This window comes from Palaemon carinicauda, chromosome 4 (genome assembly GCF_036898095.1).
Source record: "Palaemon carinicauda isolate YSFRI2023 chromosome 4, ASM3689809v2, whole genome shotgun sequence".
Classification (NCBI taxonomy): domain Eukaryota; kingdom Metazoa; phylum Arthropoda; class Malacostraca; order Decapoda; family Palaemonidae; genus Palaemon; species Palaemon carinicauda.
The window spans coordinates 92,834,531-92,849,563 of record NC_090728.1 but is presented as its reverse complement, the minus strand read 5'-3'; the positions used below and the strand labels follow the sequence as shown (position 1 = coordinate 92,849,563).

The 15,033-nt window shown below is 45.5% G+C and overlaps 1 protein-coding gene across 1 annotated transcript in view; it reads right to left on the bottom strand.

Annotated features, from left to right (window-relative positions):
• LOC137640061 (recQ-like DNA helicase Blm) overlaps positions 1–15,033 on the bottom strand; it is a 394,741-nt gene that overhangs the window by 142,985 nt on the left and 236,723 nt on the right. The window contains exon 12 of the mRNA XM_068372487.1: positions 9,206–9,334. Within this exon, the coding sequence (XP_068228588.1) occupies positions 9,206–9,334 (129 nt within the window). The remainder of the gene's footprint in view (positions 1–9,205; positions 9,335–15,033) is intronic.

The following is a 15,033-nucleotide window of genomic DNA, read 5'->3' as shown; positions in this document are numbered from 1 at the left end:
AATACCACCTCGTCAGGGTATGGGGGACGCGACAGTATTGTCTCATTACTTGGAACACAAGGAAGCATGGTTTACCTGCAGAGGTTTGAGGCCAGCTATGCAGAGACCAGGATGCTGCTTCCCCAGTAGAGGGGACGATGAAGAAAGAAGTAAGGGCCAGACATACTTCTTCCGTTCATGCAGTCTAAAACTGGTAACAATGCCCTCAACCTTCTGCTACCTGTCCAAAAAGGAGCCTGAGGTTAGACCAGCTGTTGTGTAGCCACCACAGAGCGATAGAAACGTATCGATACCCGTGGGTCACGTCCTGCAGGAAGTGGGCTGCGAAGGTCATTAGACGCTTCCAGACTCCAGCTTGTAGCACCTGCGTCACAGAGTACTTCTTGAAGGCGAGGGACGTTGCGATGTATCCGACATCAGGCTGTAGGGGGAGGGTCTGGATTCAGGTCGAGATGAATGCCCTTGAGTCCGAGCTGAAAAGGTATACTGGTGACTCTCCCCTGTGTCCTTCCTATGCTCCCAAACCGGGCTTGCACGTGAGGACAAACTGCAGCTGTTCTCAAAGATAACCCCTCGGTTCCTTTACTGGCAAGAAGGAGAAGGTCTGGGTCATATGATACAGAACGGAGACTCGAAATCTTAAAGGAGTCGAACCGAAGGTCCGGGACTCCAAGATTCTGAGTCAAGAAAACAACTCAGGAGCGAACCTGAATGTTACCTCGCCCTATTCTCTTGAAAGGGCGGAGTCGTACGTGACCATGAAGATTGCCTACACACTGGCCGAGGCCAGAGCGAGCAGGAGCACCGTCCTCCAAGACGGACGACGATCAGAGGCCTGACGTAATGGTTCGTAAGAAGCTCTCTTAAGGGATTTAAGAGTCCGAACCATGCTCCATGGAGGAGGTCTCACTCCGACTGGGGGCAGGTACATTCGTAGCTTTTATGAGCGAAGAAAGATCCAGCGGGATGGAAAAAACCTATTCCTCTCAGCCTGAAGGCCAGGGAAAGGCTGAGCGATAGGCTTCACTGCCGAGAGTGGAAAAGAGTTTCCTCCCGCCGATAAGCAATAACTCCGTTATTGCTGGAGTAGAGGCCTCAAGGGAAGAGGTCCTTCTCCCATGACACCAACCACAGACGACTCTCCACTTCGCCTGGTAGACCCCTGCGGATGACTATCGCAGGTGACGCGACCTCCGCTCCGCGCCTGTTGTGGGTTGTCTCTTTGTGAGGAGGCGGCGTAGTGTCTCCAGGCGTGAAGCCGAAGCGATGCTACTGCTTGTGAAGGATGTTGTAGTGTGGTTGTTTGAGTAGCCTGTGTCGTGGAAGAAGCTCTCCCGGGAGTTCCGTCAGGGGATGCAGAAGGTCCGGAAACCGTACTGCATATAGTTGCAGCGGAGCTCTCAGGGCCATCGAAAGGTTGACAGACAACCTGGTCTCGTTGAGACCCCTCCTCAACAGACAACAATGGTGGGAAGACGTAGGCGTCGATGCTGTCCCACCGTCACCGGAAAGCATCTTGCCAAAGAGTCTTGGGGTCTGAGACTGGGGGGAAGTACAGCGGAAGCTTGAAGTTCCAGGCTGTCGTGATCAGGTCCCCCAGGCCAGGAATTGCTGGTTACTAGAGGCCAAAGACTCCCAGGTGCTCTCTATCTGTGAGGCTCTGCTCAGATTGTCGGAGAGAACATGCCTCTGCCCGGAATGAGCGAGCCAACAGCGGTATCGAGTGGACTTCGGATCATCTCGGTATCCCTACCGCAAGATGCGAAAGTATGAAAATGTACCTCCCTGCTGGTTGGAATATGCCAGTACCATGGAGTTGTCGCACACGGAGCGACTCGGCAGGATCTGTAGGATCTGTAGAAGGGCCAGACTACGGCCTCTAAGCCTACCTGAATGATGAGGAGGTACCCCTCAGGTCCTGACAATAGGCCTGAACCGGAACATGGCCCCCCCCTTTTCTTTGACGAGTCCGAGAACAGCATCAAATGCGGGGGAAGGACGAGAATATCCACTCCCATGCAAGAGGTTCCACAGGTCAACACCCATTGCAGGTCTAATCATTCCGCTGGTCCCATAGGGGCCAGAAAGTCCGGTTAATCGTTGCTTTGATTCCACCGGAACTTGGGCTGCCTAACAGGGAACTTACCCTGAGGCGCCTGTTCCGGACGTAGACGGGTCAATGAGGATAGGAGACCCAAGAAACGTTCCAAGATAGGGCTGAAAGCTCTCCTTGACTGAGAAAAGGTTCTGCGACTCTCCTCAGCCTCGCCACAGTCAACTGAAGGGAAGGCTCGGAGAAGGAGTCAATATCATGGCTAGATATTCCAGACGTTGAGGCAGAAGTAGAGAAGGCTCCTAGCAAATTACCATGATCCCTCACTCTTGGTAAAGTCCCGGAAGCTTGTCCCGGTGTTGAAGAAGGTCGAACCCGAGACTACCGGAGTTGGCCAGACCTCCAAAAAGCGAAGGAGGCGGAAGCCTGCTCCTGAGCGGCCATGAGGAAAGCAGGAAGAGTTCTCTGGTGAAAACCTGCGATGCTGCGGTGGGATCGCCACAGAGCATCTTAAGCAGGAACATCTGTAGTCTAGGCTGAATTCCAAGTGCTTCATGGAAAATGGATGTAATGGGACCTGGAAGTACCCGTCCTTCTGATCCAGGGTATAAGGAGTCTTGCGGTCTCGTTACCAGTCTGATCGACTCTGCTGTTCCACGCTGGACGAAGTTTGTTCGACAAACTTGATCAGAGCTGAGAGGTCAACGACGGAACTCCCGTCTCAGATGCTTTCCTACAAGAAAGGATCGACTGAAGAAGCCGGCTGGGGGAAGCCGTCACCGACCCTATGGAGGACCTTCTCCTAAAGCATGGCTCCTTCTGCCCAACGGGCAAACCTCTTGCTGACACATGGCATAGAGGCTCAGCGATACTGGATTCGCTGACAGTGGAGGAGAGATGTTAAGAGCGAGGCGCGATATCCTTGGCTGAACGCGGAGATCGTGCAGGAATCGGCATCGGGAAGCTGTTATCCGGACGAGTAACCTTGGGCATCCCCCCAGTGTGAGACCTGCAAGGGGGGTTGCCAATCCTAGAGTTTGTGAACTCTGCCGCTCCCTCTAGGATTATGCCTCCCTGGAAGAACTTCCCGTCCTACCTGTCCCTGATAGGAGGGGACTGCTATTGTACACCTTGTCTTAGCTGCCGTAGCCGGTTCCGATAACCTAGGCTGACGAGGCCGAATGAAGAGGCGTCGGAGGCTCGCAGGGTCTGGAAGTAAGTGCCTTGGAGGAGTAAAAACAGAATTCGACTTCCTCCACACAACAGCTGTCCATTTCTCTGTCCTTGGGCTCAAACAAGCTCTTCCCAAGGATGGAAGAGTGTCTGAGCTTGTTAACATCCATGGGTGGGACTCCCGAGAGGAAGCCCTCGGTCACTGCGTCTAGATGCTCCAACATCGAGTTTGCCCGCAAGTTCGAAACTTGGCGACGGAACGCAAAGGTGCTTGAGCCCGAGAGAAGGAAAGTACCCATGATCTTCCTGGAGCTTCCTTGTACAAAAACCTCGGGTCGCAACCGGGGAGGGAAAGGCCTGGTAAGCCTCTTCCACGAAGTGGTGAAGAGGAAGGGCTAAACCAGTCACCCCCTGCCCGACGGAGAAATCTCGAAAGAAAAACTCCCTGGCAAGACCCTTCCAGGGAATGGTGAGGAGGAAGGGCTAAACCAGGTTCTGGAAAGAAGAATGTTGCTCAGACCTCCCTGAAGATTCTTCCTGCTCTTGCACATTATTATTATTATTATTACTATCCAAGCTACAACCCTAGTTGGAAAAGCAAGATGCTATAAGCCCAGGGGCTCCAACAGGGAAAAATAGCCCAGTGAGGAAAGGAAATAAGGAAATAAATAAATGAAGAGAACAAATTAACAATAAATCATTCTAAAATAAGAAACAACGTCAAAACAGACATGTCATATAATAAACTATCAACAACATCAAAAACAAATATGTCATAAATAAACTATAAAAAGACTATGTCCGCCTGGTCAACAAAAAAGCATTTGCTCCAACTTTGAACTTTTGAAGTTCTACTGATTCAACCACCCGATTAGGAAGATCATTCCACAACTTGGTCACAGCTGGAATAAAACTTCTAGAGTACTGCATAGTATTGAGCCTCGTGATGGAGAAGGCCTGGCTATTAGAATTAACTGCCTGCCTAGTATTACGAACAGGATAGAATTGTCCAGGGAGATCTGAATGTAAAGGATGGTCAGAGGTGTGAAAAATCTTATGCAACATGCATAATGAACTAATTGAACGACGGTGCCAGAGATTAATATCTAGATCAGGAATAAGAAATTTAATAGACCGTAAGTTTCTGTCCAACAAATTAAGATGAGAATCAGCAGCTGAAGACCAGACAGGAGAACAATACTCAAAACAAGGTAGAATGAAAGAATTAAAACACTTCTTCAGAATAGATTGATCACCGAAAATCTTGAAAGACTTTCTCAATAAGCCTATTTTTTGTGAAATTTAAGAAGACACAGACCTTATATGTTTCTCAAAAGTAAATTTACTGTCGAGAATCACACCTAAAATTTTGAAAGAGTCATACATATTTAAAGAAACATTATCAATACTGAGATCCGGATGTTGAGGAACCACCGTCCTTGACCTACTTATAATCATACTTTGAGTTTTGTTAGGATTCAACTTCATACCCCATAATTTGCACCATGCACTAATTCTAGCTAAATCTCTATTAAGAGATTCACCAACCCTAGATCTACATTCAGGGGATGGAATTGATGCAAAGAGAGTAGCATCATCAGCATATGCAACAAGCTTGTTTTCTAGGCCAAACCACATGTCATGTGTATATAGTATAAAAAGTAATGGGCCAAGAACACTACCCTGTGGAACACCGGATATCACATTCCTATAATCACTATGGTGCCCATCAACAACAACTCTTTGAGATCTATTACTTAAAAAATCAATAATAATGCTAAGAAACGACCCACCCACTCCCAACTGTTTCAGTTTGAAAACAAGGGCCTCATGATTAACACGGTCAAAGGCAGCACTAAAATCAAGGCCAATCATACGAACTTCCCGACCACAATCAAGGGATTGCTGTACAGCATTGGAGATTGTAAGAAGGGCATCACATGCTCCAAGGCCTTTACGAAAACCAAATTGCAAACTAGGGAGTAGATGATTACCTTCAGCAAACCTATTAAGACGTTTTGCCAGAAGACGTTCAAAAACTTTAGATAATATGGGAGTTATGGAAATTGGGCGGTAATCAGTGGGACTTGAGCTACCACAAACACATTTACATAGAGGAGTAACATTACCAATTCTCCAACTCGTGCTAAAAGCTCCTCTTCTTGCTAACTTGCGCAAAATAACAGATAACTTTGGAGCTAAGAAATCTGCTGTCTTTATAAAAAACAAAGGAAAAATACCATTTGGGTCTACACCTCCATAAGCATCAAGGTCCATCAACAGAGCTTTAATCTCACGAGATCGAAAAGCTAAACTAGTTAGTTTAGCCTCATGTTCTGGAAATACGCGCTCCAGAAGACTCGCCAGGTTGCCCGTGTTGCGAAACCCCGACGGGAATCGCGGTCGCAATCGCCCTGGAGCTCGCGCGATGGTAAATCAATGGTTCGCTCGTGGACGAACGTGGAAGTGCCCATGCGCGGGCACGCAAGCGCGCAGAAGAAAGTGCGCGAGGGAGCGCATTAGGAGGGCGAGCGTGGTTGGAAGGGCGAGAGCTGGCGGTCGGAATCCGATAGTGTGCAAGCAAGCGATGACGCGTAGGCGAGCGACGGCGCGTTGGCGAGCGATGGCTTACTGGCAGGAGTCACGCTGGCGCTCGCGCGATGGAAAACCGTTGGTTCGCGCGCGGGCACGCGGGCGCGTGGGCGTGTGATCGCGTGGGCGCGTGGACACGTGGGTGCGCGGTTGCGAGGGCGAGCGCAGGCGACCGGGAGACCGATGGCGCGTAGGCGGGCGATGGCGCGTAGGCGGGCGATGGCGCGTAGGCGGGCGATGGCGCGTTGACGAGCGATGGCGCGTCTTGGCGAGCGATGGCCCGAACGCAAGTGAAGGCGCGTTGGCAAGCGATGGCGCGTTGGCAAGCGATGGCGCGATGGCAAGCGATGGCAAGCGATGGCGCGTTGGCAAGCGATGGCGCGTTGGCAAGCGATGGCGCGTTGGCAAGCGATGGCGAGCGGTGGTGCGTTAAAAACGCTAGCGTGCAGGCGAAGAATCGTAGGAGATCGCTGACGCGTAAGAGACTAGAGAAGGTTGACGGTGAGAAGGCGACAGGAAGACTTCTTGCCTGTGTCCAGGTCTGATAGATCGTGGGCGAGAGGGCGAACATTAGCGCGCAGGTGCATCAGGAAGAAGAGCGCTGATGCCAGCTGCCAAGCAGGCGATCCTGGGCGTTCAGGAAAACCGTTGGCGCCCACGGGCGCGTAGCAGGAAAGGGCATGCAGGTGTGCGCTGGCGAACTGAAGAGAGCTGGCGCACAGAAGAACAGGTGAGCACTGAAGAGAGCTGGCGCCCAGAAGGACATATGAGCACTGGTGAGCAGGCAGAAGATCTACAGCGAGACTCAGCTACCGGAGATCGTGGTCCACAGCAGGCGAGCGCTAGCGCCCGCGCGCAGGAGATCGTGGGCGCACAGGAAAAAAACTGGCACTTAAGGGACTTACCCACACTGTGGAATAAGCCCCTTAGACCCGAAGGTACCGGTGCCCGTTGTAAACTGGGTGTGTTGGCGCCCACTGCGCATCTGCGTCCAGGAACGGAGGTGAAGACTAGAAGATCTGGCAGGAGAAGCAGCAACAACAGTCGGTACTCGTCGAGGAGGGTCCTCTGCGTAGAACGTCGAACAAAGATGAAGACGACCTCGGACAGGTGCAACACCCTCCGACCTCCGAAGAGGAGTCTCTGAACGTGACCTCCCCCGAGGAGAAGAGTCACTTGCAGGAGAGACCGTAGGCAACATCTATCCCCAAAGGGAAACTGATCCTTCAACAACAACAGCAACAGGAGGAGTCCTCCGAAGAGGAGTCTCTCTGGTGAACTCCCCCCCAGGGGAGAAGCCCTCGCAGGAGAGACCGTGGGCTCAACTGCCCCCCGAAGAGGACAGAGGCTTCAGCAACAACAGCAGACGGAGGCCTCCGAAGAGGTGTCTCTGTGGTGCACTCCCCCTCGGGGGAGAAGCACTCGCGGGAGAGACCGTAGGGCTCAGCTGCCCCCCGAAGGGGATTGAGCCTTCAGCAACAACAGCAGACGGAGTCCTCCGAAGAGGAGTCTCTGTGGTGAACTCCCCCCCGGGGGAGAAGCACTCGCAGGAGAGACCGTAGGGCTCGGAAGCCCCCCGAAGGGGACTGAGCCTTCACCAACATCAGCAACATCAACAACAACAGCAGAAGAGTCCTCTGAAGAGGAGTCTCTATGAGTGTCCTCCCTCGCGAATGAAAGAGGAACACTTCGTAGAAGAGACGGGTCAAAGAGCAATCCTCCGAAGAGGGGCTCCTGAAACTAAAGTTGCGCAGCCCCTTGAGCGTAACTGCAGGTGCGACCGCTCAGCACCAAGAGCATAGTCGCACGAAAAAAGGCAAGAGGAGTTCCCCCCCGAAAGAAAAAAACTCAAGTCTGGACGGGAAAACTTCCCTCGGAAGGGAAGTTACCCACCCAAGGAGGCGATCCTCCTGAGTGTTCTAAAATAAACTGGAGAGCTGTCAGTTGTCACGGGAGCACTTCCAGGAGAAGGAGACACGCCCCTGACGAAGATCTATAGGGGAGGCAGCAACAGCAGATTCCCCAGGCCCCAACAAGACAGCTCACTTCATTGCCACATTACAGAAACGAAACTAGATCGTTAATTGTGAAAATAAAAAAAAAAAATCAATAGTTAACATTCATTCCCCCGGGAAGACTCCGAAGAGGAATCCCGAGGGAAAAGAACACAAGAATTACACAACAGGCACGTGCCCTCAAAACCACTTACACTCACGGAAGGAGAGTTGTAACAAACACAGAATTATAACAATTATAATTATGTAATTATGTAATTTAAATATGAATGTTCACTAAATGAAGAACGAAAACCCCGAAAGGAATCGTTCTACAAAAACTGAAAAGTCAACAAATACAATTAGATTCATAAACTAATTGAAACAAAATGTACGGCGTAGCAATCCCACCCACACGGGAAGGAAGCTACTCAGACGTAGTAAAGTTAAAACGTAGTAAAGGGTGAACGACCTCAAGAGAGAGAGAGAGAGAGAGACCGTAGTCAAACTCGATCGCGACCCATGAAATTCCAGTACACCGTGGTGGCCTAACTGCCGAGGGCTCCACGGAGATATCGTACACTACACACACAAGCACGAACTCTGAAAAGGAAACTTACTGATTTCTATACTCAAATATATACATAAACACGAAAAAATATTTACATATATATTGAGTATAAGAAAAGTAAGTGATTAAGTAAAGACAAAACAAATAATGGCTGCCAAGCGAGGACGAAGACAGGCACGTCTGTCCATCGTCCGAGCCAAAAATGAAGTGAGACATTTGACCGGTGTGTGAGGGGGGGAGGGGTAGCAAGCTAGCCCTCCCCCTACCCCTGCTAACTAGCGCGGGGTAGTAAACCCTCGTTAAAATCTAATGGCTCGTCAATTTCAGCTACGCCGAAAGTAAACCCAATGTAAATAGCGTGGTTTGTATTTCGGTTATGGAACAATTTTGTATGCAGAAGCTATTATATCGAGAGGTACCACTATACGTACAGTATATAAAATGTAACTTTCAAATAGCACAAGGAATGGAAGTAAAAAAGAGAGACGCATGCATGTTAGAAGGCTGATCTGGCATCATGGCTAGAGCTAAGTGATCATAACAGCCCCACCCTGAACTGACTTTATGCTGTGGACAGACTATAGCAGGATTTTATACCATTTTTCTATAAACAATAAAACAATATTCTTAGAAAAATATTTCAATTTCCTATACACATAGCAGCATAACTGCTGATGTTTTGGTAACAAAAACAAATAAAATAACATGAGCCTTTTATAACTTTGGTCAGCTCTATGGAAATATCTTAATTAAGTGGTCTGGTTACATTTACTAAATATAAAACACTAAAGATTTAACTGAAATAGCTGAGGATAATCTTACCTGGTAACACAAACTTTTCCCACCACCTGTTGGCATCAAAACAAAACAATCCTTTCCAAGAAGAGCAGCATTGACAACTTCCTTCTGATTTTCTCTAAAATGCTGTAGACCAAATACTTGGCTGAACACCTGTTGAGATATATTAGAACATCAAATAAAACTAATGAAAAGTACCTTATACTACACCATCCTTAAAGAAAACAAATAAGTACAAAGTAATATCAAATATTTGTGGCTATAGAGAAAAAATAACCAAACACTGTAATGCAGTCTGAGTTGAAAATATTAGCAATACAGTATATACAGTTCGATAACAAAAGATTTTGGAAAATATTAGGGATATCTTTTAAGAACAGTAGGAAATATGTTCATTCAAGGATATAACAAATAATATGTAAAAGAAATGTTTAAATCAAAGAAAATTATGCATTATTTACAGCAACGTTTAATATGTCGGCTCAAGGAAATGAGTAATAAACATAATTAAGGTTCAATATTAAAATCATAAATTTAACACTACAATCATTCCTTACTCTTCTATTACATTATCTACCCAGTATAAGTTATTTAACTTGAGGGACACTCAGTAGAGCACAGACCTCCACCAAGGCAGCTTATTTCTCGACCTTAATATGTATCAATTGGCGTTGATTTTCATACACTCAAATCAGGACCAAGTTTGAAGTCTCAGTAAAAAGGATGTCCAAACATATGGCTGACTTTGTGATATGGATGTTTTGCTCGTCCGTGACCTTGACCTTTGACCTTCCACAATTCAATCATTTCAAGTTCTTTATGTAAGTTTAAAATCCCTGCGAGTTTCACTACTTTATGATTAAATTTGTGGCCGTATGGTTGATGACCGGAATTTGACATTTTGCTTAACCTTGACCTTGGATTTGACCTTCGACCTTAACACGTATTAATTAGCGTGGATTTTCATACACTCAAATATGAACCAAGTTTGAAGTCCCTGTGACATCGATGTCCTTACTTATGGCTGATTATGTGAATTGGACATTTTGCCTGACCGTGACTGTGACCTTGACCTTCCAAAATTTAATGATTTCCAGCTTTTTACATAAAAGTTAATCCCTGCAAGTTTCAATACTCTACGATTAAAAGTGCGGCCAGGAAGGTGTTACCAAACAAATACACAAACAGGGGGTAAAACATAATCTCCTTCCAGCTTTGATGGCAGAGGTAATAATATTAATAACTAGAAAAGCACTCTGAGAGAGCAGACCTCCACCACAGCCGCTTATTTTTCTAAAGCAGCTTGCCTTACATTTGAACCTATGAGCCATTTTGATGTTCCCCTTAGGCCAGACAGTTATAGCAATAAACTGCTAATCTGTATGACCCGTGAGGTCGAAACAAGTTTGAAGTCTATGTGACAACCATGTGTGAATTTGGGGTTAAGGTTAGGGTAAATTCAGTTGACCTTTTGCTCAACCTTGACCTTGACCTTTGACCCAAGACTTTGAAGACTGAATCACTTTCATGTCTCGACATAATTAATCCCTGAAAGTTTCACTACTCTATTAGTAAAATAGTGGCCAGGAAGTTGTTCACAAAACAAACAGAAAAACAGGGACGAAAACATAACCTTCTCCCAACTTAGTTGGCGGAGGTGATGATGATAATAATAATAATAATAATAATAATGATGATGATAATAATAATAATAATAATAATAATACAAAGAAAAATTAATTTGCAATAATACTGATTAACACTAATTAAAATAGCCTTTGTTGCAATAAAAACAGAGTTGCAAAGACCAGTCTTGGATCCCTATCCATCCTTCAACATTCCAAACAATCTTGATATCCTTATGGACAGTGGAAATCAACTTCTAAATTGGCAGGTTACAGGACAGTGACACAGGGTCACTCATCATCTGGTCACAGTTCAACCACTGTAGCCTACTTCAAAAGTTTTGAAGGTTTTCCATATTAAAGATGCCATACTATTATTATCATTATTAAAGGTAAGAGGATGGCCAGGGCACCAGCCACCCATTGAGACACTACTGCTTGAGAGTTATGGGGTCCTTTGAATGGCCAGATAGTAATACATTGAATTCTTCTCTCTGGTTATGGCTCAATTCCCCTTTGCTTACACATACACAGAATAGTCTGGCCTATTCTTTACATATTCTCCTTTGTCCACATACACCTGACAACACTAAGATTACCAAACAATTCTTCTTCTCTCAAGGATTTAACAACTGCAATGTAATTGTTCAGTGGCTACTTTCCTCTTGGTAAGGGAAGAAGACATTTTAGCTATGGTAAGCAGCTCTTTTAGTAGAAGGACACTCCAAAATCAAACCATTGTTCTGTAGTCTTGGGTAGTGACATAGCCTCTGTACCATGGTCTTCCACTATCTTGGGTTAGAGTTCTCTTGCTTGAGAGTACACTCGGGCACACTATTCTATCTTATTTCTCTTCCTCTTGTTTTGTTAAAGTTTTTATAGTTTATATAGAAATATTTATTTCAATATTGTTTCTGTTATCTAAATATTTTACTTTTTCCTTGTTTCCCTTTCTCACAGGGCTATTTACCCTGTTGCAGCCCCTGGGCTTATAGCATCCAGCTTTTCCAACAAGGATTGTCGCTTAGCAAGTAATAATAATAATAATAATAATAATAATGATAATAATAATAACAATATTATTATTATTAGCTAAGCTACAAGCCTAGTTGGAAAAGCAACATGCTACAAGCCCAAGGGCTCCAACAGGGAAAAATAGCCCAGTATGCAAATAAAATAAACGATATGAGAAATAATGAACATTTAAAATATTTTAAAAACAGCAACATCAAAACAGATATTTCATATATAAACTATGAAAAGAATTACATGTCCTCTGTTCAACATAAAAACATTTGCTGCGAATTTGAACTTTTGAAGTTCTTACGATTCAACTACCTGATTATGAATATCATTCCACAACTTAGTCACAGCTGGAATAAAACTTCTAGAATACTGTGTAGTATTGAGCCTCATGATGGAGAAGGCCAGACTATTAGAATTAACTACATGCCTACTGTCCTTGAAGATCTGAATGTAAAGGATGATCAGAATTATGAAAAATCTTATACAACATACATAACAAACTAACTGAACGATGGTGCCAGAGATTAATATCTAGATCAGGAATAAGAAATTTAATAGACTGCAAGTTCTTGTCCAACAAATTAAGATAAGAATCAGCAGCTGAAGACCAGACAGGAAAACAATAATCGAAACAAGATAGAATGAAAGAATTAAAACACTTCTTCAGAATAGATTGATCACCGAAAATCTTAAAAGACTTTTTGGGATCAAGCCATGTCGTCCTGATGGAAGGGTCCTATAGGTAGCTTTCTAAGGGATATTTGGCTACAGTGATATTCCCAAAGAATTGACCTTTAGGTCTCCAAAATTCCAACTCCTGGTGCGAATATCCTTAAAATTTCTCTTAAGGATATCGCATAATATCAGGGGACGTATATCTTGATACGAAACATAGCAATCTTCACCCGGAATAGCATTTTCATTTCGAGGGGGAAGAGTGGCGAAAAACAGAAGGGGAGCCGTTATCAAGGTTACCCTTCCTCCCGTACTACTGCGAGTATCCAAGATAGCGCTCATTCCTATTGTTGTAGCGATTTCGCACAGTGGTGTTCCCTGTTGATCTAACGTTTTTGATAGCTTTTGTGAGGATCTAATATGCAATCTCCAGCTTCTTTTGCCTCTGGAAAGCTGAGTATTTATTCTTTACAGTGTATAATTTTTAGCTCCTGCTTCACAGTGAAATTAGAGTAATTTATTGTGTTAAGGAGCTAGGCCTGTCACCAGAGGCACCATGGACGCTGTCGTTCGTTATGCAGGTGTTATTTAGTTAGCAGAACAACTTTTCTGGTTGTAATAGCATTAATAAATTATGAAAACTATTTAGGCACAATTATACTAGTAAAGATATATATTTTATGCATAATTTCCTCTTCTCTTCCTTTTGTCGATCGTATACGTTAAGAGTTTCGGCGATTTAGGTAACCGAGATCTCGTCTCGCGCTAGGCTTCCTAGCCTATGTGCTGTAGTATACTTTTAGACATTGTCCCCGTTTACCCTCGTGTATCGTTTTATCAATTCAACAGGAGATAGTACATCTCCTAGAATTAGATAACTTGATACTTATCTTCTACGGAGACTTAAGGATAATCCCTCCTTCCCTCTGAGTGCCGCCATAGGCGACAACCCTATCTGGTCTTGCCATAGAGTAGTTCACTCTGGCTTGACTAGGCTAGGGTTTTCTGTCTCCGACCTTTGCCGGCAAGATCCCGGCTTTGGTTTTCGACAGAACCTCAGAGTATTCAGTCTTTCTGCCCAGAGAGCCGCGGCGAATAGTCACTCCCCTGCCAGCTTACAGCTGCCAGTATAGGGGGCTAAGCCTCCCTAGGCCGCACCTGAGGTGGTAGTTGGATGCCGCCACCTTCTCCCCTGTGGTCTAGAAGACTAGTCCTTCTTCGGCAGACCCTAGGCTGAAGAATAGACATTCTTCTGCCGCCTAGGATGTCGCCGATACTGAAACATTGTTTCACTCTTGTGTGGGAGTGGCGGCAATCCTGCCGCCTTCTACACTTGATAGATTCGGCAGACCCTAGGCTGAAAAATAGATATTCTTCTGACACCTAGGATGGTGCCGATACTGAAACATTGTTTCATTCTTGTGAGGAAGTGGCGGCAATCCTGCCGCCTTCTTCTAAATTTGATACAGGAACCTTTTCCCTTCCCCTCTCTGTCCTTTAGCGATGGCTTAGCTATTGCAATCCTGTGGCCATTGCCCTGCAATCTCACCGTTTGCCGGGTAGGTTGCGGTGCCGGGAGGGCTCCTACATAAGCAGCAGTTTAGTCACTCAGTCTTTCCCTTATGGACACAAGGCTCCGGGAAAGGTTGTGCCAGCTATGACGGCTGCCGGTGGGAGACCCTTCTGCTGCTGAGGGTTCTTCAGTCCTCCCTTGGACTGCCATCCACATTCCTGAAACCGGCAATGCCGGCAACGGATTTTGTGGCTGGATGGAAGCTTGAATGATGCATTCTCCCCTTCCATTTGAGCCCTCATTCTGGAGGAAGGCAGTAAGATTATATACTTACACCCTTATTTATTATAAACATACACTTTAATAAGGCAGCCCTTCACTCCATGCTTTCTCTCTCTCTGTCAGCTAGTGCCGCCAGGTACTAACCCAGCCGGCAACATACAGTATATATTATACTGTAGTTATTTTCCAACATACCTTGTGTATCCTTGCACAGTCTTTTGCTGAGACCAATCCTATATTGAAAGAATAGAATTCCTTCAATATTCTGATTAGAAATCAGTTAATAACTTACCCCAAAATATAAAATCGTTTTAGAGGGGTCAGTAATAGTACACTTTTTCTATCCCTAGAGGTTAGAACCCTTCTCGTTTGAGTTTTCCCTCATCAGGAAACTCTAGTCTTAATATGGGGGGGGGGGGGTCACAGCAATTGGCTGGGAGGGATACACAAGTATGTGTCTTTCCAGGTGCTAGCCCTGCCGGCAACATGCCAGCTGAACTACAGTTTATGATTATACAATAGCCAGTATATTTGCAGTATAGTATATACTTCAGACAGAAAACTATAGTATATATTATACAGTAGTTACTTCCAACATACCTTGTGTATCCTTGTACAGTATTTTGCTGAGACCAATCCTATATTGAAAGAATAGAATTCCTTCAATACTCTGATTAGAAATCAGTTACTACTTACCCCACAATATTAAATAATTTAAGAAGCGTCAGTGG